Genomic DNA, 26,766 nt, shown 5'->3' with positions numbered 1-26,766 from the left:
TGAAACTGTAGTAATAAAAGCAAAACATTAAATGGATGGATTCAAAAGAATTTTGGCTACAATTGAAGAAAGAATTGAAATATTGAAGATAATCTAAGAAATTTTCTGGATTGTTACACATGAAGGTGAAGAAATGAAAAATATACAGGGTTAAAAGACATTGAGGATAGAGAGAGCAGGTCTGACATAAGAGTTCCAGAAAGAGAATAAGCATTCCAGGAAGAGAGACTAGAGATGACAATAAGCAGGCAGTATTCAACGTGGGACTTTCCTAAAATCAATGAAAGATACGAGGTGCATTCAGATCTTGAGGAAGATAAGTGAAATATAGTTCAGCCTATATTTGGATGCACTGTAATGGAACTTAAGGATACCATGGACACAGAGAGAATCTTAAAAGTGGCCTAGTGTAAACAAAAGTTACAGTCAAAGGAAAACCGTAAATCTGAAAGCAGACTTCTTAAGAACAATGGATACCAGAAGACAATGAAATAATATACGTGTTAAATGTCGAGTAAAATTAACCTTGATATTTAAGTCAACCTAATAGTTAATGATAGCCAGCATTTACTTGATGCTTTTAAAAAAACTTTTTGTAGGGATGGTGTCTTGCTACGTTGCCCAGGCTGGTCTCTGGAACTCCTGGCCTCAAGCAGTCCTCCCGGCTCAGCCTCCCAAAGCACTTGGATTATAGGCATGAACCACCGTGCCTGGCTACTTAATGCTTTTTCTTTGGTAGTTATGTTTTAAACATTTCACATGTATTAACTCATTTAAAGTTTTTTATGACTATATAGCTATCATTGTTCGCATTTTATAGATTCAGAAAAGCAGAGTAGTTAGTTAGCTTGCTCACATTATATGTTTCTTATTTACTGATGCATTAGGGATTTAAGCCTAAGTAGTGTGACTTCCAAACCTTTAAGCTACATAGTATACTGCATTTCTAACCCAGGATATTTTACATAGAGACACTATCATTCAAATGTGAGTGTAAAAAAGACTTTTTACAGATAACTGAAAACAGAGTTTATCATTTACAGACCCATCCTGAAAGAATTATTCAAGGATGTACTTCATGAAGAAGGAAATTATATCCAAAAAGAAAGTAGTGAGATATAAGAGGGAATGATAAAGAGTGGGGAAAAAAGAATCATACTTAGGAAACAGTAAATATGAAAAAAATATAAATAAGCATTCAGTGTATAAATTAATAATAATGAAAAAGTATGGAAAGTATTAAAAGCAGGACGAACAATAGTAAGAAGGGAGTTTTAGTGTCAGAGTTAAAATGATCAAAGGATCTGAATTGTTCAGGTGTTGGATGAGGATAATCTTAACCAGACTTTGAATAGTCAAGTATGCATATTACTTTATTATATTTTTATTCTGACGTATAGCACGTGTGGTAGGTAGAATAATGGCCTCCCAAAATGTCCATGTCCTAATTCCTGAACCTATGAAGATGTTACCTTACCTGGCAAAAGGGGCTTTGCAGGTTTGATTAAACCAAGGACTGTTAGATGGCAAAGCTATCCTGAATTATCCAGGTGGGCCCAGTCCAACCACATGAGTCCTTAAAGGTAGCAGATCTTTCCGGCTGTGGTCAGGATGCTATAGAATTGTCAGAGTGATGCTGTCTTTGAAGATAGAGAAAGGGGCCATGAGACAAGTAGTGTGGGCACCCTCTAGAAGCTGGAAAAGGCAAGGAAGTGGGTTCTCTTCTAGAGCATCTGAAGGAACACACATTCAGTTGCTGACAACTGAAGTTTAGCTCAGTCAGGCCCATTTTGGTTTCTGACCTACAGAACTGTAAGAGGATAAATTTGTGTTAAGTAATCAAGTTTGTGATAATTTGTTATGGCATCAATAGAAAACAAATACGGCATACATAACAGAAAACTACACATAATGTATAAGGCTAGACATTTTTCTAAAAAAAACACCTGTGTAATTGCCGTTGAGGGTCTTTTGAAAAATTTGACTCATTCTGCTGTGTACATAGTAGCATCTTCTTGTGGTTTTAATTTGCAATACTGTGAAATGGAAATTATCCTTCGCCAGTTACCCGTGTGGCAAGTTATCTCCACTCTCTTTGTCATTTTATTCTCTGAGTAGTGAAGTCCCTGTAATCTGATCGGGGATTGAGCTGTTTCAAGTTTTGAAAAGACTCTCCTATTTCTAGTTCTCCCTTATTCCTAGGGTGTAATCCTCCAGAAAGTATCGGAAGTATCGGGTGCTTACTAGGCCCCTCTCCTTGGCAGGTCCTGGACTCCTGTCCCAGCAAGATGTGTTTGTGGAGGGCATACTTAACCCCTTAAACTTTTGGCTGCAATTTGGTCTATGGTCCTCAGGAATTGAAAAGTATCTCTAGAGCTATGCTATTCAAAATGGTAGCCACTAGCCACATATGGATATAAATCTAAATCTAATAAAATTTTAAGAACTTACTTATTTAGTCTCACTAGCTTTCCATGTATTGGGATGCATGTCATTCCAAATATTTTTGCAATTACAAGCAGTGCTTCAATGAATAACCTTGTCCATATGTATTTTTAAATTATTGGTGTATTTTCAGTGTATATTCCTGGAAGGAGATTGCTGGGTTTAAAAAGGCAAGAGTTGTCTGGATATTGCCAAATTTTTCTTTAGTAGGATTGTTCTAATTTACATTGCCACCAACCAAGTAGGAGCATGCCCATTTCTCCACAATTTTGCCAACAGAATTTGTTGTCATATTTTAAAATTTGTGCCAATGTGATAGGTGAGAAATGGTATTTCAGTGTTGTTTCAATTTGCACTTTTCTAATTACGAATGAGTTTTAACATGTTCCGGTATGTTAGGTAGACATTATCTCTCTTTTCTGAACTTATTCCTGTCCTTGCTCCATTCTTGCCTAGGGTTTTTGTTCTTTTGTACCTTAATTTTTAGAAATTCTTACATATTCGTGTAACTAACCCTTTGTCTATGGCATATATTGTGAATACTTCTCCCAATTGTTCAGTTATCTTTTGACTTTGTTTATTGTGTCATACAATGTTTTCGTTTTTTTATTTTTGTGTAGTCAAATTGTTCGATCTTTTACTGCCTCTGTATTTTGAGTAATGGTTGGAAAGCCATTTCATACTCAGAGTTAAGGAAGAATTCTCTCACGTTTTCTTCTAGTACTTGCATGGTTTTATTTTTCTCTTCCCAATTTATTTGGAGTTTATTTTTTGTATTGTGAGACATGGATCTGATTTTATTTTCCCAAATGACTACGTAATTGTTCCAGCATCATTTATTAAAAAGTTTCTCTTTACCCTAGTGATTTGAAATGCCACCTTTGTCATACACCGAAATTTCCATCTGTACATGGGTTTAATTCTAGAGTTTCTGTATTCTACTGGTCTGTCTGTCCATGCACTAGTACTGCATGATTTTAATTACAGAGAGTTTATTGTGTTTTAATGTCTGAGGAGGTAGTATTCCTCTGTGGGTTTTTTCCCCATTTTTTGTTTTTGTTTTTGTGTTATTGTGTATTTGTTTTTCTATCTGAACTTTAGTACCATTTTGTCTACTTTCATAAAATTGCTTGTCGGTATTTTGTTGTGATTGCATTGAATTTGTACGTTAACTTAGGGAGACCAGTATTTGTCTAATGTTCAGTCATTGTATCCAACAATAGGGGATGTTGTTCTATTAGTTTATGTCTTTTTAAATCTCTTTTAGGATTGCTTAAAAATTTTCCTCTTAGATGTTTTGCACATTTTTTGTTAAATTTATTCCTGAGTTTTAAGTTTTCTCTGTTGGTACTATCTGCCCTCATTTCCTCCGTTTAATGTTTGTGTATATAAAAGCTATTTGTATGTTAATTTTGTATTCTGCTACTTCACTGATTTCTTTCATTGCTTGATTCTTTGGGATTTTCCAGGTATCCTATCTTATCATCTGTGTTCTTTTCTAGTGTATATAGTGCATAATTTTAAGATGTTTTAGAAATTATTATTCTTTTGTATTTTATCTTTTTATGCAGTATGGGTGATAATCTGCAGCCTATGGTGTGGAAGACTCATTTCATTGACTTCTTAGAAAGTCCCAGATGGGCTGTCTTCTTTTAGCTTGAGAAAAGGCAAATGACAGTATAAAAGTGACAACTGAGATCATAGGGAAGGAATGATGAAAAAAAGTGTGTCTTAGACTATATGAAGTTAGGTATCTTATAGGGATTCTAACAGGGAAAGATTGAAAAATGTCTTACAAATTTGAACAGTATGGTTTATGGACACAACAGATTATATTTTAAAAAATATACTGAATGGCATAAGAAAAGAAATGTGCCATAGGAATACAGAGAGAAAAGGGTATCTAGGTATGAGAGTAGTGTAAGGACTTACTCACTGGACTAGCAACTATTGAGCATACTCCAGGACTGTAGACATCTGGGAAAGCTGAATTTAAGTCAAAGTCAAATGAAGATATAACTGGATTATTGGATAGGTTTTAGACATGGCAAGACATGTCTTCTTAAGAAGACATTCCAGGTAGAAGTAGACTAAAACAAGGAGACAAAATCAGGTTAATATCATGTTTAGGTAAGTGCAAGTAATTTAATTTGACTGGAATAAAACTTTATGTAGAAGGGTAAGTGGTTCATGGGAGCAGGCCATAGAGGCATTTAACTGGAAGGCAAAAGGTTTATTGTTTACCTTTCATACTGAAAGACTGTTAAAGGATTCTCAACATAAGGTTTGAGCATATGTGATCAAATATGGACTCAAGGACATTGAACTTAAAAGTGGTTCTTTAGGACCACGCACAGTGGCTCACACCTGTAATCCTAGCATTTTGGGAGCCCGAGGTGGGCGAATCACTTGAGGTCAGGAGTTCAAGACCAGCCTGGCCAACGTGGCAAAAGCCCGTCTCTACTAAAAATACAAAAATTAGCCAGATGTGGTTGTGGGTGCCTATAATTCCAGCTACTCAGGAGGCTGAGGCAGGAGAATCGCTTGAACCTGGGAGGTGGAGGTTGCAGTGAGCCGAGATTGCGCCACTGCACTTGAGGGGTAACACAGCGAGACTCTGTCTCAGAAAATAAAAAAATAAATAAAAGTTGTTCTTTAACGTCTCACAGAGGGAAAGACAGGAAGTGGGGAGAACAAGTAAGACATTAGGACTTTGGCTTTTATTTCAAATGGTTTCCCAAATTGTTCCTTGACTGAAATTGGTTTCAGTGTTTTTATCTTCCGGGGATGTTTTCTTACCATATATGAGTGTTTTATTGCCATATCTTCTCTCATTTTCTTTCATTCTTCCTGAATGCAGGATTGTAAGAGCCTGTGTTGCTTAGTTTAGGCTCTGGAGCCAATTGCCTGTTTTGAATCCTTGTTTTACCACTTATTAGCTCTGTGGGTTCAGGCAAATTATTTGACCTGTTAGGGTGTTTGTTTTTCATTTATGTATAATGAGAATAGTACTAGTACTAATTTTATAGGATTTTTATGAAGACTTACGAATTAGTGCACACAAAGCACTTAGAAATGGTACCTGGTACACAATAAGAAATCAGAGGACTGTGTGTGGTGGCTCATGCCTATAATCCCAGCATTTTGGGAAGTCGAGGCAGGAGGATCACTTGAGGCCAGGGGTTTGAGACCAGCCTGAGCAACACAGTGAGACCTTGTATCTGCAAAAAAACAGAAACAAAACAAAGCTGTATATATACACACACACAGGAAAGAAGGAAAAATAAATCAGGAAAAGGTAGCTGTTTTTATTAATTTTCAACAGTACTTATTTTTATTACTCTCAGCTTGTTCCTATTTTACCAGTTAGTCACTTGGCAACCTTGGTTAAAGATGACATTTTTCAAATGAATACATTCATCCCTCAGTATCTGTGGGGGGGGGGGGTTGCCTTAGGACCCCTCTTAAGCCCTCCTACCACCAGGCTACCAAAATCCATGGATGCTCAAGTCCCTGATACAAAGTGATGTAGTATTTGCAATAACCTTTGCACATCCTCCTGTATACTTTAAATCTTCTATAGATTACATATAATACTTAATACAATGTAAATGTTAAGTAAATAGTTTTTATACTATATTGTTTAGGGAATAATGACAAGAAAAAATGGTTTGTACATGTTCAGCGCAGACAGACACTTTTTCCCCCAGATATTTTGGATCCATGGTTGGTTGAATCCAGGGAAGTGGAGCCCACAGATATGGAGGGCCAACTGTACCTTGAAGATATGTATATAAATCCTTTAATTCGGCAGCTTTGGAAAACTTTGTTTTCCTGGTAACCTTGAAAGTTTCTTTTTTACATCCATTGATGTGGCTTTTCTACTGAGAAAATGCCCTTGTTTGGTAGCTTCTCTCCATCACTTTCCTATCTCTTTTGTGTTTACTGATGAATTTCTACTAAAACATTGAAAACTAGTAGACTATTATCATGGAAATTATCTTAGATTTATTTCGTTGTTGAAAAGAGCTCTAAGAAAATTACTTTCATTTGGTTGCTGTGGTGCTAATAATATAAGCATGCAAATTCTTACTTTTTTCTGTATTTTTCCTTCTATATTTATTAATTTATTTAATCCTTGCAATAGTCCTCTTAGAAAGGTATTGTTAATATTCACACTTTATAGATGAGAAAAACAAAAATCAATTGGTTATTTTCGTATCCTGGAAAATACTCCAAGAATGGGAATCTGTGGTTTGCAATGGGAAATGCTTTTTTCTATATAGAAAGTGACCCTAAGTAGCCATCTTTCTTCATCAGAACTATGGAATGTGTTCTGTGATTTGCACAGTACTCTATTACAATTGGACTTCTTTTGAATAGAATGTCAGCACTCTGTAGTTAAATGAGTAATATGTAGTGCCTACTGAAAAGTAATAGGTTGTAACATCTTTGAATATCAGTTAAGGAATTTTTTTATAACTTTGTAACTGAAACACATAGAATTTGGCTCCAGGGTTAGAAATGTTCTAATGAATTGCCTTTTTAATTCACAGTGTTTCTTTTTTCTATATTGACTGGGTCATAAATTGAAGAATCTGTTTTCAGCTGATACACAGCTTATGGGGTTACAAATTATCTTTTATAGTTGATTCTGTAATTAAAATGTGATTTCAGTTAGAATTATTAAAGACCCTAGAAATCTATAAAGAAAAATCAAGACTTGTTTCTATAGTTGATTAATTGTGCTATTTAATATTCTATTGACAGTAGTATTGAGATATGGAAAAGTTGACTATAAATCTGTTGACATTTAATACAACATACTTTATTTTCTGTAGCTGCAGCAAAAAATTATTCCTGATCAGGACCAACTGATGGCAATAGCACTAGAGTGCATCTATACCTGTGAACGAAATGACCAACTCTCTCTTTGCTATGACATACTAGAATGTCTGCCAGAAAGAGGATATGGGTAAGAATCCACAGTATGCCAGTCTTAATTGTGTTGTTTTATCCTAACAGTTAAAAACGTTGCTTCCTCAAATGTTTACCTTAGAGAATTTTAGGAATGTGAAAAAAACATAAAGAAGAAAACAAAATCGTCCTCAGTCCTATTGCCTAGGATAAACATTTCTTGTCTTACCAATATATGGGAAGTTCTATATTTTGTTCAACTGTAATTATAATTAAATTCTGAATTTTGTCAAACATGATAATTTTCTATAAATGAACAAAAATACCACCACCATCTCCACAAAAACTACTCTTTATAAGTCAGTAGATAGTAATTGTGTTTTTAATGAAGCTTTTTTTTTCACATTTATGGACTAATTATATTTATTCTATGAATTGTTTGTTCTTTGCCTTTGCCTACAGGAATTCTTTTAAGTAGTGAATGTACCTAATTCTTAACTGCTTTTGTGTTTAAATGCAAATGTATATAATATGCTTTTGGATTATTTAGTTGTATGCAAGTCAAATTTGTGTGTTTTCTTTGGAAGTCAGGTAACAATTATTCTTCTGATCCCTCTATTAAATTGAGTATGTATGATAAATTTCACATCTGGGGACATAAATAACAACACATGAAAGAGTGGTAAATACCAGCAGACCTGTTTTAAGCTTTTGTGACTTCTAGCCAAGTCACTTTACTTCTTTGGTCATTAATTTCCCGATTTACAAAATCAGATATTTAGACAAGAAAGCCTCATTCTCTGTTTTCTCTTTCTCTTTGCTCTCTTTTTATCTTCTCCCTCTTTTCTCTCTTTTCCTTTTACTTTTGAGGACATTTTTATTTCTTCTTTTTATTTTGGGAGGGGGGATCATATCTGACAAAAGGAAATATTTATTTCTTATGTAGCAAATGATAGCAGTCACCAATTTTGCAATCTACTGTGAAATAGTTATTCATGCAGTCATTAGTGGAAGTGAAATCAGGTGAAAGATTAATGAGAAAAGGTTATTTGCATGATACCAAAGTATTACCCCAGTGACTTTTTTTTTTTTTTTAATTTCAAAGTTGAGCTCTAACTGCCATCATCTTAACCAAGTCGTGAAAGGTGGCATCACTTATAGTCAGACTGCCTGACCTTATATGCCTCCTGATGTGATGCAGTATGAAGCACCTGGTCTTACAGCAGCCCTTAAGAAATATTTTTGCTAAAGTTGTTTACCGTGAGTCTAATCAGATTAGTCTTTTAGGCTGAACTTCTAGTTTGCAGCTAATAGGGGAAGTAGAGACACAAGTTAAATAACACCATGAAGAGTAAGACAAATACTGAATGTGGGCTGTTCTGTGCGTTAACTGGTCTTTGTACTTTAAACAGTTAGTGTCATTTAGGAAGACAAAATATGGGGCCGTGGGGAGGCTCTTTTCTAAAATAAAGGAGCCTAAAGGGACATTATCTTCCTCTAATTTTTAAATATAAATAATGTATGAACATAGTTAAAGTCGGAATAAGAAGACTGGTATTAGTAATATCCACTGATAAACAGCTGTTTGCTGCCCACTTTTCCCATCCTTGGATTCCTGTCTTCAAAAAGCAAATACTTTCGCTGGTAGATTTTTCCTTGTCTTTGCCTACCTCCTTTAAAATGTTATGCTCATGTTGTTATTTTTTTGATTTTGCAATTTTATATCATTTTGGCTTCCTTTTATGGAAGTCCTTTCCCTTCTCCCATATCCACTTCTCCTACGATTTTCCAGTGTTTTCATCATTATGATTATGTAAATATTGTTTATACTGCAGAACTAGGTGTAATTTATTTTCCTTTTAATACAACTATCTGTTTTTCTTGGATTGAATAATTTCCTTTTCTGTTGTTTTCTTTTTTTCCATCACCCTCATGCTTTGACAGAACTGTTAAACTACTTTCAGTCGTGAAAACTATTTAATAATCTCTCTGTTCCTTTCTGTTTTTGTTTTTTTCTATCTGTCTCTTCTTCTCTCGCTCTCTTCCTTTTGAAACATCCTTCTTGGAATTGGTATGAATGAATTGTTCTCTGTGTCTGCTGTCCATCTATTATCCTGGGACTTCGTTTGCCTCTCTCTCGTGTTGCATATTGCATTTCTTGGTTTTCCTTTCTTCTTTCTTCACTTTTTCCTCATTTCGATGGAGTATACTGTCAAATCGCTTCCTGTCAAAGATTGCCTGAGAGGTATTTTTTAAAAGACTGTCACATATTAGGAAAATACCATAATTGCACACTTTTACTTGGTAGAAGGTTTAATTGTACATGGAATCATAGACTTAGAATCCTTATCTTGTGAATTTTGAAGGTATTACTCTTGTCTTTTCTTTCTAGTATTGTTGAGAAGTTCAGTGGCATCCTGAATAATACCTATTTAAATATGGATTTTTTTTAAAGAAGATTTCAATATCTTCATTTTTGGTGTTTGGAAATAGCATAAGGATGTGTTTCTGTTTCATATGTAAATTCATTGTGGTGTTCACTGAATGGTCTCATCCATTCTGGAAATTCATAACCTTCAGACCTTTGAAGAATGTTCTTATATTTTTTCCTTGATAAGTTTATTTGTACCCCTCTCTTTTCTTCCTTCCTTCTTCATATAGGGAAAGGTAAATCAGAGTGGACTCAGCATCTGTGTATTATTCAGACCTGTACTGGTGTGAGTACAGGCTACCTCACATCCCTAGTAGAGAGCAGCAGAGTGTACAAGTGTGTCTCTGAGAACTGTAGGCCTTCCATAGGCAGCCAAAGGCAGGTAAACTGGATAGTATTAATAGATTTTTGTAGCAAAATGTTGTTCCCATTGTTTAAAAATCTCAACCCAAAGGCGGTCAGTGTGTCTGTAGTCAAATTGCTCCTCCCTGGAGTGTGACCAGAGATGCAGAAGCCCCTCCTTCCTCCGAGAGCTGGCGTGGCAGGGAGTTTCTTCCTTACTGGGCTCGGTGGGAACCTTATGATTCCTCTGTCAGCTTCATATCTCATTTCTTGTTCCTAAGTCAACCAGGCACAATCACTGACTTCCAACTCATGTGCGTAACTCTTAAAAGTAAATATATTAGGCTTTGTTTTCCACTAAACTCAAATAGCATAAATATCAGTTAGAGCTTATCTATTAATTATTAAATAGTAATTTGCCTGCTCTGAGGAGATTATCATGGTATCAGTAGGATTATGATATTAAAAACATTTTCTACGTAGATGTTATAGTTAGGGGATTAACATGTTTGTTTTTGAAGAGTGTATGGGCTAAGAAATGCCTCTCATGTATACATGGCCAAAAGCGTTTCTTGGCTTCAGATTATTGGTTTCTGATCTAACATTTTTTTTATGTAAACACAAAGAATGGCTTGATATTTTCTTGTTACTCCATTACTTTCTTAATGATTGCATTTCATGTTTTTAATTTTCTAAGTAACTTGTAATTACAAATTAGCCTTGTATTAAAATATAGGGCTCAAAATATTTTCTGTGGTTCTCTTTGTTCTTCATGCCAAGTTTTTCAATTTATATTCTCTTGGTGATTATTTGTTTATTTTTAGTGGTTAAAATAGTTGTTATTTATCAAATGGTAAGCTATAAATACATCCATTTGCTATTTGAGAAATGAGCAATCACTTAATCTAATTAAATTTTTTTGCATCTTACCTAGGCAGATTATTTAATCTGGCTAAAAAATTCTTTACTCATTATGTTCGTAAATGTCAGTTCACAAAGGAAGAACATTGTACCTCAAATATCTGTGATAAGTGATTATAATAGAGCTGTAAAATGATAATTTCCAAAATATTGCTGAATAAGGCCAGGTGCAGTTACTCATGCCTGTAATCCTAGCACTTTGGAAGGCCAAGGCGGGAGAATCAGTTGAGACCAGTCTGGGGAACATAGGAAAACCCCATCTCTACAAAAAAATGTAAAAATTAGCTGAGTGTGGTAGCGTACACCTTTAGTCCTAGCTACTCGGAAGGCTGAGCCAGGAGGATCGCTTGAGCCTAGGACGCAGAGGTTGCAGTGAGCCATGATCCTGCCACTGCATTCCAGCCTAGGTGACAGAGCAAAACCCTGTCTCAAACAAAACAAACAAAACCCCCCCCCCCCCCCCCACACACACACACACACACACAGAGCTGACTGAGTATGTTAAGGGAAGTTAACTCTGATGAATAATCTTCTGAAGGACTTTCAGTAGAATATATCCCACTCATCATTCTTGTCCAAAGCCTAAAACTTAGTGTAAACAGATAGTATAATATTTGTAAGTTGCACTGATTAATTGTCAGATACATTTAAACCAGGCAGATAGTTTTAAAAATAATGAGGGTTTTTTTGTCCAAAGCAGGACATTTTTAATTTTCCAAGTCCAAAGATTTTTTATTTGGACTTCTTGTTAATAAGACCATTGCTTTCTCTGGTGTGTTCCTCCAAGGTGACAAAGAAAAGAAGGAACAATGGTCGTGCCAAAAAGGGCCGCGGCCACATGCAGCCTGTTCACTGAATGAACTGTGCCTGATGCATGCCCAAGTACAAGGGCATCAAGAAATTCGTCATTTGAAACACAGTGGAGGCTGCAGCAGTCAGGGACATTTCTGAGGCGAGCATCTTCATGCCTATGTGCTTCCCAAGCTGCGTGTGAAGCGACGTTACTGTGTGGGCTGCAGTTCACAGCAAAATAGTCAGGAACTGATGTCGTGAAGCACCGAACACCCCCACGCCGATTTTGACCTGTGGGTGCTGCCCCACAATCCCCACCAAAGCCTATGTAAGGAGCTGAGTCCTTAAATGAAGACAGACTATTCTCTGGAGAAAAATACAGTGGAAATTGTACTTAATAAATAAATAATAAAAAATAAATAAAACCATAAGATCTTGTGGGAATTCAGGTGGAGCATTGCACAGAAGGCACCTGAGAGTGGCAGGGGCAGTGTTTCTCAGTTGAGTGTTTGGGACACACAGTTGTCTAGGGTGAAAGAGGGCTTTTATAGCAGTTATAATCTTTTTCACCATATTCCTCTATTCACTTGCACAGATGTTGTGCCATACTTAATCTTCCCTACCAACCACATTTTTATTAGTTTGTGATCTTTTTCATGATAGTGTTTCTCCTAGTTTCTGCTTACTGGCTTCCTCAGAAAGCATTGCCTTTTCATCTTCACTCCCTACCAGGGATTATCTATGTGATGGATGTACTTCTCGCTGATTCCTTAACATTGAAGTGGATGCGATTCCCTTCCCTTAATGCACAGGGGATGATTATGTGGAAGAACTTTCCTGAGTATATAGAATCCTAATGGAAACTTCCTGGAGAGGAGATCCTAAGTTGTGTAGATAGGCCTAGGAGAAAGCCAACACAACTATGCTTTTTTCTTAATCTGTTTCATTGGTTTAAAAGAACAGTAGTAAATAGTGATTTTACCCTTTACCTCATCTTAAACAATCGATTTATAATTTTTTTTTTTTACCTTTAAGTACAACTGAACCAAAAGTACCCTAGAAAATAGTTCCTCATTTCTGACTAATCTGTAACAGAGAATATTGTTCTACTCTAGCATTTCTTATTCTCTTGAATCATGAGTAATGCTGAATGAATTTAGGCAATATTGTTATTCAGTACACGTAAAAGAAACATCTTTCCTTTTTTTCACTTCATTAAGTTTTGTATTTTATTTAAAAATCTAATACTAAGCTTAAGGGCTTTTTTTCTTCTTCTTCTTTTAATGTATTAGTGATAAGACAGAGGCAACCACAAAGCTTCATGACATGGTAGACCAACTGGAACAAATTCTCAGGTAAGAAAAATACAGTTTTTTTGGCTCCATGCTTATTGAGGGAATTTGTCCAAGAAATGTCACGTTAAGTCTGCCTGTGAGTCATTGTTTCTATTTTGACCTCATTTTTGTTTGTCTTGGGAGTGAATTTTCTCGACAGCAAATACACTATACCCCATTGTTGTGGAGTGATAGAATAATAACATGATCTTTGAAAACCTACATTCAAATTTAGACCTTACCACTTACTAGTTGTGTGATCTTTGGGCCTAGGATTTTCTTGTCTATAATATCTTAACTCATGAAATTGTGGAATCAATATTAGATTAAACATTTAAGTGCCTCCTACATCGTAGGCACATAAGGAATGTTAGTTCATGCAGCAATTATTGCATCTTTATCAGCAAACAATGTTTATTACACTAACTTCCCTTTTTAGGGCATAATACATTGAATTGACTATTTGTATTATGTCAAACTGCATTAGAACCCTCATGCAACACTGGAGGAATATTCTTTACTGTTGTAATAAAATGTTAAACTATCTCTTTTGGAGATTGAAATCATCTTAATTTCCCATATAGAAAGTCTGATATTGTTTACTAATATTTATTTTTATGTTTATATAAATATGTACATTTAACTTTTAAGTATTATATTAAAAGTAAAAATTTAAGAATAATAAACTCTGGTCTTCCAATGTATAATTATAGAAATTATAGCTAATAACATTACTAATAGTAGTATGTATGATAATTTGGAGTCCACTGATTAGAAATCTTATTCAAATTAATGGACTTTAGTGTAAAAATATTTCAAGTTGCCTTTGAGGGAACAGAATGGTTTTGTGTACCATAACATGTGAGTTTAATAGAGAATTAACTGTTCAGTTTCCTGGAGACCTGTGTTTATTATTACCTAGCTTGATTCCTGTTATTTTGTGTTCTGAAAGTTATACAGTTGTATTTCTTGAAAAATGTTTACTAAATCAGCTTTTCCCATTGTAGGCTGGCTTGTGCCTGTCCTCCCTGCTACCTTCCTAACACATTCAGTTTAGTTTGACTCAGGCTTGGTGGGTTGAGTCAATGTAAATTCATTCTCTACAAATCTGCATAGTTACCTTTATTTCTCTAGTCAAATTGAGAAGAGATAGCTCAAAGAGATACAGTGAAATAAACGTCATTTATTTCATCACATGTCTGTGATTGTAACCATGGGTGGTCCTGGTGGTTTTATTATGCCATCAGTACCTCAAGGAAACAGTTAACACCCTATAGGTTTCTGGATGATGTTTAGGTTTCACTATTTAGCTTAATTTACTGTGCTTTCAAGATAAGAGCTTGTATTCCTGTTCCACCTCATGGCCCCAGATACTTGATAAATGTTTTAGTATACATAATGCCAGGTGACTTTACCGATGAAACCTATTTTCTGAAGAGTTACTGGATTCTATCCAGTCACTCTATTCAGTCCTGTAGTAGTCATTTCATAAATGTGAGATTTTGTGAGTCAGATCAAGTGTTTATATGATGTTGATGATTATGGAATGGGATATCTCAAGAAGATTCATGAGACAGAGAGAATTTTTGACATATCTTGTATATTTATAACATGGATTCTTGATAGAGAATGAGCCTGATGATTTCCAGAGTCTTCTAACTTTAGCATTCTTAGTTTATTGCTTTTCTAGTAGTCTTGCCTATAACAGAATACTCAATAGGATTAATAAGAATTAAAACTGTACTGAAAATATAGATTTGGCTTATTTTACTGACAGGTGCTGTGGTAAGAAAGATTTTTGAGATAAAGATAGGTCATGCTTTCTTTTAGTACGCTACTTAGCCCAACTACATTCTAATAAAAGTCAATGAGAAAGGTAAGATTTGTTATATAATTATTAGTTTTTTTTCTTTTTTGTTGAGAATCAATGTTATATGTAAAATTGGATTACACTATGGGATAATTTTTTTTTAGTAATAAACACTGAAGTGCAACCTATATGCCTAAGATTCTTAGACTCTTTTTCTTTGGTAGCAAGACATTAAATAATCCTTTTTTCACTTATAGTGTGTCAGAGCTTTTGGAAAAACATGGACTCGAGAAACCAATTTCATTTGTTAAAAACACTCAGTCTAGCTCGGAAGAGGCACGCAAGCTGATGGTTAGATTGACTAGGCACACCGGCCGGAAGTGAGTAATAAAATTAATTGATAAAAGTATTTAATAAATACTTAAATACTTAATACTTAAATACTTAAATGATAAAAAAAATTAATTTTTAAAAGTATTTCTCTTTTTCTGACAACCTCATTGTGTTATAACTAATAATAAACTGCACATAAAGTGTAAGTATAATTTGATAAGTTTTGATATATGTATATACCCATGGGAAACCATCATTATGATTAAGATAATAAACATATCCAATACCCCTGAAAGTTTTTTGATTACTTCTTTAGAATCCTTTCTCTCTTGCTTTTCGTTATCATGCTCCCTTCTCCTCATCAGGGCTACCACTAATCTATTTTCTTTACTTCTGTATATTACTTTGCATTTCCTAGAATTTTATATAAATAAATCACACAGTGTAATTTTTTTGTTTGTGTGTTTGTTTGGCTTTCACTCAATATAATTATTTTGTGATTCATCCATGTCGTGTCATGGATCAGTAGTTTGTTTCTTTTTATTTGCTGAATGATATTTCATTCTATGGAATTTTCACACCCTGTTTACTACTTCTCTGTCCATGGACATTTGGGTTATTTTGAATTTTGGCTTTTACAAATAAAGTTGCTATGACTTTTCATATGCAAGTGTTTGTGTGGACATTTGCTTTCACTTCTCTTGGACAAATACCTAAGGATGAAATGGCAGGATCATTTGGTAGGTGAATAGTTAACTTTCAAAAACTGCCAAACTGTTTTTTAAAGGATTTGTGCCATTTTGCTTTCCTCCCAGGCTTGTAGGAGAGTTACAGTTGCTACATCCTACATTGCTCTTCTTTATCCTCATCAACACTTGGTGTGGTCAGTGCTTATTTGCTATCTGCATGTTTTCTCTGCCTGTCTTTAAAACTGAGTTATTTTTCTTTTTATTGAATTTTGGGACTTTTATTATATATTCTAGATATAAGTCCTTTTATTAGATGTATGCTTTGTGAAGATTTTCTCCCATTTGTACCCTGTCTTTTCATTATCTTTGTGTTTTGAAGAGTATACTTTTTAAAAAATTGCCTTTTAATCAATTTGTACTTTTTTAATGCTTTGTCACAATGTTTTTTTCCTACCTTTGTTAGCAAAATTTTTGGTTTTACATGTTACATTTAGATCCATGAACCATTCTGAGAGTTCATTTTTGCTTATTGTTCAAAGTATGGATCAGAAAACTTTTTATGTCTAATTATTCCTCACCATTTGTTTAAAAAGCCATCCTTTCTCTACTGAACTACCTTTGCAATTTTTTTGAAATCTGTTGTCTTGTGTAAATGGGGGCTTAATTTTTGATTATTTTGTTCCATTGATCCATTTATTTCTTTCTTCCAATACCATACTGTGTTAATTATTGCAGATTTGTATTAAATATTGATATTAGATAACAGTCTCCCAGCTTTGGTTTTTTTCACCAAAGTTGTTTTGTTTATTATAGGGCCTTTGCAGTTTCATATGCATTTTGGAATAAGCTTACCAATTTCTTCATTTGGAATTTTGATAAGGATTGCATCAAATCTGTAGGTCAGTTTGGAGAACGTTGCTATCCTAAATCAATATTAAGTCTTCCAATCCATGAACATAGGATGTCTTTCCCTTTACTTAGTTCTTCTTTAATTTCTTTAAATGATCTTTTAGTTTTTAGTGTACTATTCTTGCATTTATTTTGTTAAATTATTCTTAAGTATTTTATTCTTTTTTGGTCCTATTGTAGAGGGAATTGCTTTCTTAATTTCATTTTCAGATTGTTCCTTCCTAGTGTGTAGAAATATAGTTGATTCTTTGATATATTGATCTTATGTCCTCTAACTTTTCTGGGCTTACTTATTAGCTCTAATAGTTTTTCTTTGCAGACTTCATGGGATTTCCTATATAAAAGATTGCACTATCACAGGAAGGTACATCTTCCTGTGATATTGTTTCTTTACCTCTACAATATGAGTTTGTAGCAAGATACTTTCTCTTCTCCAAGCTTTTTTTTTTTTTGTCATCATATAATTTACTTTTATGTATGTTAAAAACCTCACTTTGCATTGTAATTATTATTTGCAAGCAGTAAACTATTTTTTAAAGTGATGTAAATAATGTGCAAAATGTATCGTGTATTTATCCATGTAGTTACCATTTCTGGCAGTTTTAATTCTTTATGTAGACCTGTGTTTCCGTCTGGTTTTATTTTCTGTTTGTCTAGAAGGCTTCTTTTAATTTTTTTTTTTTTGTAGTGCTAGGATGCCAGTGATTCATTTGTTCATCTTTGTTTGCTTAAAAAAGTCTTTATTTCACATTTTTCTCTGAAGGATATAGTCACTTGGTATACACTTCAAATTTGACAGTTTTTTTTAAGTATGCTACGGTACAGAAATTGCTCCACTGTCTCCTAGCATGCATTTTTTTTCCAATGAGAAACCTGCTGTCAGATTTAATCTGTTTCTGATGTGTTTCTCATATTTTTTAAATTGCTGTTGTGAATTTCTCTTTTTGACATCAGTTTCAAATTTAATTTCATGGTATAGTTTTCTTCATAAAACATCTTGGATCTTGGATCTTTGGGTTTATAGTTTCCATCCAACTTGGAAAATTTTTGCATATTTCTTCTCCTTTATCTTCTACTCCTCTCCTTTCAGGACTCCAATTATATATTTATTAGGACCTTTCAGGTTGCCCCACAGCTCATCAATACTGTGTTACTTGTTTGTTTTAATATTCTTAGGTATTTGGGTTTCATTTTGGTGAATTTCTATCACTGTTCTTTAAAGTCCACTACATATTTTTTTCTCTAATGTCTCAATTTGTACATTCATTGTATTTTTCATTAAGAGTTTTTTTTTAAATCTCTAAGAGTTCAATTTTGGTTTTTATTAAACTTTCATGCCTCATTAACTTTTTGAACATATGTTAAACAGTTATAATACATTTTGAAACATTCTTGTCTGTTTTTCTAACACCAGCTTTTTCTGACATTTCTCTTCTTTTTAAAAACATCTTTCTAACATCTGTGATACCCATCTAATATCTGGGTAGGTTTTCAATAATTTTTTCCTCATTATCTGTCATATTTTTCATGTTTTCCAATGTAAAATAATTTTTTTTTTTTTTGAGACGGAGTCTCTCTCTTGTCGCCCAGGCTAGGGTGCAGTGGTGTGATCTTGGCTCACTGCAACCTCCACCTCCCGGCTTCAAGGGATTCTCCTGCTTCAGCCTCCCGAGTAGCTGGGATTACAGGCGCCCTCCATGCCCAGCTAATTTTTGTATTTTTTGTAGAGACGGGGTTTCACCATGTTGGTCAGGCTGGTCTCAAACTCCTGATCTCGTGATTCGCCTGCCTCGGCCTCCCAAAGTGCTGGGATTACAGGCATGAGCCACCGCTCCTGGTCGCAAAATAATTTTATTGAATACTAGACATTATGAATTTTTCCTTCTTGTTTGCTATATTTTTGTATTTTTATAACTTTTTAAAAAGTTGTTTTATTTTATATATTTAAAATATACAGCATGATGTGATGGGATACATATAAATAGTAAAAAGGTTACTATGGTGAAACAAATTAACATTCATCTCACATAGTTATCTATTTTATTTTGTTTGTTTTTGTGGCAGGAGTAGCTAAAATCTACTCTTTTAGCATGATCTCATGTACAGGACAATTTTATTACCTATAGTTCTCATGTATACTAGACCTCTAGGCTTGTTCATCTACCTGTCTGCTACTTTGTATCCTTTAATCTGCATCTCCTTATTTGTCCCATCCAACCCTTCATGGTAACCACTGTTTTGGTGTCTTTCTTTATACTTGATTTTTTTTATTTCACATATAAGTGAAAACATGCAATAGTTTTCTTTCTATGTCTCATTTATTTCACTTACTGTAAATCTTCTTGTACTTTTTTTCTGGGACATGGTTAATTTACTTGCCAACAGTTTAATCCTTTTGCTTCTTGCAGTTAAGGTGGAGGAAGAGCTCCTTCTAGGGCTAATTATTCCCTATAACTGAGCTGAGACTCTGCTTAATGCCCGTGTGTCCTGAGGTTTTCCAGCGGGTGTGAGTTTGACATTATGTTCTCTTTGCCTAGCCTCGGGCAGTTTTACCGCAGGCATTTATGGCCTCTACTTGGCTGAATATTTGCGGGGACTCTTCGCACATCTTGGGAATTTCTTCCAGTTCTGCTGTGTCCTCCCTGGCACTTCGTCCTGCATGTGCTCTGTGTGTTTTGGTTTCTCTGGAATTTCAGTTCTGTCTTCTCAATGCAGGGAGTCCACAAGTCTGCTTAGATTTTTCCTTTCTTGTGCTGTGGTCTGGAATCTTTCTCAAGGCAGTAAACTGGGGTAGTCTTGAGAAAGATTCCAGACCACATGTCATCTCAGCAGTGAGCCATGACCGTGCCGCTGCACTCCAGTCTGGGTGACAGAGTGAGACCTTGTCTCAAACAGCAACAACAAAAAAGACTTGGTTTTCTCTCTCAGGGATCACTGTCTTTTATTGCCGGATGTCCACTATTTTTGCGTACTTTTACTTGTTTTAGGCTGGAGATTTAATTGATTTCCTTTTGCTTAATCTTTTCTGAATGTGAACATCCCTTTGGAAGTCCCCCTTGATCTATGTCTTTCAGGTCTTCTAAATTCCTGTAAGGAAGTCATATTAGGAAATTATCTTGACTCGGGAGTCAGATGACTTGGATTCTGGGTCTAACTCCACAGTATACCATCAACTCTTTTTTATAAAAAAAGATGTTTACTGCTTCTTACATTTTTATAAAATGATCATACCAAACCCATGTAGACAGCAATTAAGTGAAGAAATAGTGCATTATTCTTCTGTCAATGTGGGCTTCCCTGAGGCTAAGATTAGAGTGTAAGTTGTTTGGAAGGTAATTCTAGCCTAGCATCAGTAGGAGAATGGGGAACTGATACAGGGAAGAAAAGGGAGCCAATACTGGTTGTATTACATAAGGAGGTTTTCCACTGTGGACTAGGGCTCAGTATTGCTGGGGTCATCTGGGAGTTGGAGGATTACTCAGCTACCCTCTTGTGGCTATCATTGTTTGAGGAGGACTGGTCTGATGAGTGTTAACTCCCTTACACTTCCAGCATAACTAAGCATGCCTTTTGGCAGTGGAAGTCCTCAGACAGAAGTCTGGTTGCTAAAGTAGGATGCTATCCATGTGTATGAAAAGCTCACAGCAGTGAGAACTGAGTGTATGTATATGGATTGTTTGTGCTATAAGTTACCCCTTTCAAAACACTAAAACACTATAGATTAACTTTGCCTTATTTTTTTTTTTACTTTATATAAATGGAATTATATAGTATATACATTTGTATGTAGCTTCTTTCTCTTGACATTATGTTTGTGAGATTCCTTTGTATTGTTGGTATAACCTTAGTTTGTTCATTCTCAGTGTTGCAAAGTATTCCATTTTGTGAATATAACACATTATTTATACATTCTCTGTTGATGGACATTTGAATTGTTTCTCATTTTCTGCTATAATTAATGCTACTGCTATGAATAAATTTGTACTTATCTGTCTTCTGGTGTACATATTTCTGTCCTTCACTTGAATATCTACCTAGGAGTGGAACTGGTGAGTCATAGGATATACCTGAGTTCAACTTTAGGAGAGTCTGCCAAACAGTTTTTCAAAATGGTACTGTGTATATTTCTCTCAGCAATATGTAAGAGTTACTGTCACTCCACTACATCACAAGTACTGGATACTGATTTTTTTTTCTCTCATTTTACCCATTTAGATGGGTATATAGTGGCATTTCATTGTCTTTTTAAAATATGCATTTCTTACATGACTGTTGAAGTGGAAAATGTTATAAGGGTATCAAAACATTAAATACCTAAGTAAATCTAACATGAGATGTGCAGGACTAATGAAGTGGAAAACTTTATGATAGTATCAAAACATTAAATACCTAAGAATAAATCTAACATGAGATATGCAAAAGTATCTATATGAAAATTATGAAACATTGTTGAGATCTCTTAAAGATCTAAAGAAATGGAGGAATACATCATGTTTATAGATTGGAAGAGTCAGTAGTGGAAAGATGTCAATTCTTCTCACTCCTCTGTTTTTTTCCTGCATTCCTAATAAAAATTCCAGCTAATGTATATATTCATTTGAGAGTTGCACAAGTATAGAATCTTTGATACAAACATTATGACAGGTACATAGTTGATACTCAGAAAATATTTAATGTGTTGCTTAATAAAAATTTGGTGAATGGGCCAAGCACAGTGGCTCATGCCTGTAATCCCAGCACTTTGGGAGGCAGAGGTGGGCAGATCACTTTGAGTTTAGGAGTTCAAGACCAGCCCAGGCAACATGGCAAAACCCTGTTTTTATAAAAAACAAACAAATATTAGCTGCGCGTGGTTGCTTATGTCTGTAGTCCCAGCTACTTGGGAGCCTGAGGCTAGAGAATTGCTTGAGCCCAGGAGGTGGAGGTTGCATTGAGCCGAAATCTTGCCACTGCACTCCAGCCTGGGCAACAGAGTGAGACACTGTCCTAAAAGAAAAAAAATTGTGAGTGAATGACTTACTTATTTTTTAGTATGTGTTGCTTAAAGCACTGATAGTTTTTAGCTACTCATTTCAAAGGAATAAGTGAGAATAAGTGAGTGAAAAGATAATGACAGATTTTAAAAATCTGGAAAAACTTTGTTTCATTTTGTCTCTTTCTATATTGTCATCATTTAAAGTGGCACATCTAATGAAATTAGAAATTTTGCTAAGTTCTTTGGAAGTTCATTTAGAGCCAGTTACAACAGAGACAGGAAAACTGAACAATTAATATTCATACTTTATAATTGTGCACTTATTTATGGAATTGTTTATTTACATTATTTAATGAATATTTTATTATGGATTTTGACATAATTTGTGTCTGTATTATGCTTGATGTCTGGCTTACAAAGAAAAAGATATAGTACCTCCCTGGTCCAGAGGGGGATATACTTAATTAATATGAAGAGAATATTTATAAAGGCTATGAAGGCCATGAGAGAACTAACAGATTACTCTGTAGAAAAATTGACAACGTAGTACGTCAAATGTATATTTAAAAAAAGAAAAGAAAAATTGGCAACAGAGTTGAAAGACATTTCATTAGATGATATCCAAATGGTCCATAAAGTAACTGATAACTTTTTGACCTATTAGTCATTTAGTTTATGCATAGAATAAAGGGTAAGTATGACTTGGAGGTGCTTGCTGGACAGTAGGTGGAGATGCTGCTGTGAAGATGGACATGAAGATCAGCAGAGAAGTCCGAACTGGAGTTACGGATTTGAGAATGATCCCCATGTGTGTATGGGAAGGTTAAATTCCAGATCTGTAGAGAGATTACATAAAAATGTAAAGAAGACTGGGGAAAAAAGCCACCTCAAGCACTAATCCTGAAGGAGTAGAATTAAGCAAAGGCAACTTTTCAAGAACTTTTAAAACATACTTTGTTTACCTAAACTTTAGGATTTAGAGATTCAGTTTAACCCGACTATCAAAGTGAAAATAAAACCCAGCAGTAAAAACACACTATTGTATATTCCTTTCTATCTTTTAAGAGCTGGCTCCAACACATCTTCCAGGAGACCTTGTTTGACTCCTCCAAGCTTAATTGAATTCTCCTTCCTAGAAATTCCCTAGCATTTTGTATCTACCTCTCTTACTGTCTGTTGCAGCTATATGGTGTTACACTGCAACTATACTACAGTCATTAACATATGTGCCTTAAGTTCCCTTCTAGATCGTAATTTCTCCAGTGCAAGTGCTATAGCCACCATACAACACCTCAGTTAGGAACTTACATGTCAGTGGCCCTCTCTGGTAATTTAGATAACTTTGACTATTTAAATGCCTTAAGATTTCTTTATAGCTACAAATGGATGGCCAATATTTCCAAGATCATGCTGATTTTACTCTAGCATCTACTTTTCAGCAGGAAAGCATTGTAATTGCTGCTAGATTACCTACCAACCCACCTCCCCTACCCCCAAATTAGTTCCCTAAATACTTACAGAGTCCCTGAAGTTAATTTCTACCCATGGTAATCTATTTACTGTGAATATATAAGAGAATATGATGCCTGTTTTCATAATAGTTGACTTGAAATGAATCTTAATTTTTTTATGCATACTTCTATGGCTTGGCCTTCAATACCCACAGAATATTCTTATACATATTCTAAAGGGTGGCAGATGTCAGCATATCTGTCACAAATGCAAGTTTTACTAACTTGAGGTACACTATTTATCCCTGGGAAATCCACATCTATTCCAAAGCTGCAACTAATACATTTGTGTTCAGGGATCTGTCTGTTAATTTGCAAAAACTCTTGGTTACTTTCTTCAAGTTCTACTCTTGATTCTTATTTACTGAATATATTCTTTAAAAGGCCATTGCAAATAATGCATAATGAGTTTATTTTTATTAGAACCTTTACTTACGGCTAGCCATGTGTGAGAAAATATTAGTACCATCTGCCCCAGTGTGGATGGCTTCCAGAAGAACAGCTGGGCTGTAAGAAATTGAATTTAGCTAGACAATGCCTAGGTCTGATTTTATCAAGTGTGTGCAAGATGGACACTCACTTCATCCATCATTCTGCTACTTCTCTGCCTGTAAGAAATCTGAAAGAGTGCTCCAGTTTTTTTGAAGCCTAAAGAGTTCACATACCCAGGTCAGACAAATGGAAACATTTCATGGATTGTCCTGAAATACTTGAAATATATCATTTTGTTTTGTGTGTTTGTCTGCTGGAAGAAAAAAAGTGTTCTCATATGCCTAATTGCATATGGAACAAGAGTAATTCTTCCTTTCGTATAATAAATATAAAATGCATTGGCAAATGAAGCATGTGCTTATGAAAAATTATAGGAGAAAAAATTTTAAAGACTGTATTTTTGGCTGTAATTATCCCAAATATATACTTTTTAGCAATAACTGTTAAACACATACAATCTATCTGCCCTGTTTTTAATGCATAGTGACGATTTTTAAAGGCATTGTGAAAGATCAAAAATAAAAAGGTGCATGAAAAAGAAACATCATCTAGTTGGTATTTGACCAACTTAAAACAAAACCTGCTCTTCCTGAATAATGATACTCATGATTATGTAGAATGTCAAGACTAGAAAGTAAACATAAATGATGATTTCAAACTCATGTATATTTAACTAAGATGAACTTTGGAGAGAGGCAGAGAGAATTACAGCATATTGTCTCTCCTACTTGAATCAATATTAGAATCATATACGTGATTTAAAAAATAAAAAACCCAGATGTATTTGTAACTTCAGATTCATTCATTCACATTTGGTGAATGTTTATTACATACCAGAAAAATTGGGGGGGTCTTTTCATATATTTTGGTATAAGTTAATGTTTATGCTGTACAAAAAGGGAATCTAAAGTTCAGAGAGATTAGAAAATTTATTCAAATTCATGGATAATTTAGCTTATTCTTATATTTAGGAGCACCTTGCTTCAATGCCTGTGTTTTGTCAAAATTAATCTCATTTATTGCTTGTCACTGATGGGGGCTTTCAGTGAGGAAAGTGAAAGTCAGGAATATTAAATGACTTGCTCACAATCATACAACTAATTTGTGACTTTGTTTGAATTTGGGAACAGAACCCTTTCCCCTGCTGTAGGAGAATCTGACCATTAATTCCCTAGCTCTGTAACTCTGGAAATCAATGTAAAGTGGTTTTTAATCAACTAGATTATAGAGGCCTCACTACTTAGCTAAAACAGATCCCTGATTGGTAAATTGCCTCTGGCCTGGAGGACCTGTAAATGAAGTAGAAATACCTGACAGAGGCTTTATGCTTTGGGCTTTCCTGAGTGCGTTGCAAGAGATGTTGGCTCTTTCATGACATGTAGCTTCTTCCTAAGCCGGACACAGCAATGCCAACAACTACTCTCTGAGGGTCTGGCTCCTTGTACTGGGGCAGTCACCTGAGAAGAGAACTCCTGGAGTGCCCTGTGAGTTGCTTTGTGGACTGCTGCCAGTACTCTCACTAAGAAGCAACTGATGCTGCCCTGCTGGTGAGCCGCGGTTCTTGTCCCCCAGGCTGATGGCAGATGCGGCCTGCGGTTGTCCTGTGGATGGAATGTTCAGTTGAGGTCCAGAAGACCTCTTGACAGGGATTGCTGAGTGATGAAGATGGAATTTGAAGCCAACCTCTGTCATCAAGTGCTTTTTCTGCTGTATCATAGCTGCTTTATCTTGCAATGGTTCATTTTACCTTAGAAACACAGCTTCTTTACCTTTACCGTAATTACCATTCAATTCCATTCCAGCGTGTGTCTGCGCAGGCTATGACAGGCTGCTCTGTCACCGTCTCTAGCATTGAAGCATAGCTGCCCAGCTTTCCCCTCTATGTTTAATCCAAGTGTTTTCCTGTCAATTTAAAGGAGATATATTCCTTTTGATCATTTGAGAGCTGATGTGGTATGTAGAGTGGTTTTTTTGTTTTTGTTTTTAACTTTTGACCATTTGAAGAAAGAGTTTTATTAATTGTTTTCTTTTCCTCTTCCTTCTCTTTTTAATGTGTTGTTCCAGGCAGCCCCCTGTCAGTGAGTCTCATTGGAGAACGTTGCTGCAAGACATGTTAACTATGCAGCAGAATGTATACACATGTCTAGATTCTGATGCCTGCTATGAGGTAACTCTAGAACCATACACGATTTTTTTTTTAATTCAACAGTTTTGATTGTTATGGTTTATTGACTGCAAGAATGATGACCATATGCTACCCTGGAAGTAATATTATTTAATAATAGCCAATAACTAACTAGTGCTTCATCAAATCTTTTCATGACACACCCCTTCTAAAAATGTGTTGTTGTTCCATATCAATAATCAAAAAGTAGCTCTACTCCTTAGCATGACATAGAAAGCTACAGAAGATGCCAGCTCCCTTACCCCTTCCACTTTTGTCACTGTCCATCATGTACCCTATGTTGCAGTAGCACCATCAAGCCTGTCATCAGTTCTTCCGTCCACCCTGCTGTTTCATGTTTCCATCACTTTGCACACATTGTTCCCTTGGCCTGGAATATATTCCTCTTTCCTTTACTTAGAAAACTCCAAATAAAAGTTCAGAACTCAGCTCACTAATTATGTTTTCTAGGATACCTTCCTTTGTCCTTCCTCATAAGTTGCCTCTACTGTAGTCTTTCTTTAAAATGTAGTTATTTGTTTATTTGTGGATTTCTTCCATTTGGTCATCAGCTCCTAGACAGACATTATTATATCATGTGCACTCTCATATTCCCTAATGCGTTTTATAACATATGGAATATAAAGGATACGTAAGAAATGGTTGTCAGTTGACTGGGAATATAATCCAGGGGGATTTAC

The 26,766-nt window shown here is 35.1% G+C and overlaps 1 protein-coding gene across 2 annotated transcripts in view; it reads left to right on the top strand.

The window, feature by feature from the left end:
- LOC105486455 (NBAS subunit of NRZ tethering complex) overlaps positions 1–26,766 on the top strand; it is a 390,628-nt gene that overhangs the window by 147,138 nt on the left and 216,724 nt on the right. For both annotated transcript variants that reach the window (XM_011749319.3, XM_071076257.1), the window contains exons 26-29: positions 7,287–7,420; positions 13,141–13,203; positions 15,250–15,372; positions 25,966–26,068. In XM_011749319.3, the coding sequence (XP_011747621.2) occupies positions 7,287–7,420; positions 13,141–13,203; positions 15,250–15,372; positions 25,966–26,068 (423 nt within the window). The remainder of the gene's footprint in view (positions 1–7,286; positions 7,421–13,140; positions 13,204–15,249; positions 15,373–25,965; positions 26,069–26,766) is intronic.

Source organism: Macaca nemestrina, chromosome 13 (genome assembly GCF_043159975.1).
Source record: "Macaca nemestrina isolate mMacNem1 chromosome 13, mMacNem.hap1, whole genome shotgun sequence".
NCBI classification, from domain to species: domain Eukaryota; kingdom Metazoa; phylum Chordata; class Mammalia; order Primates; family Cercopithecidae; genus Macaca; species Macaca nemestrina.
Note: the sequence above shows the minus strand (reverse complement) of the source record. Positions and strands in the feature narration are given on the sequence as shown.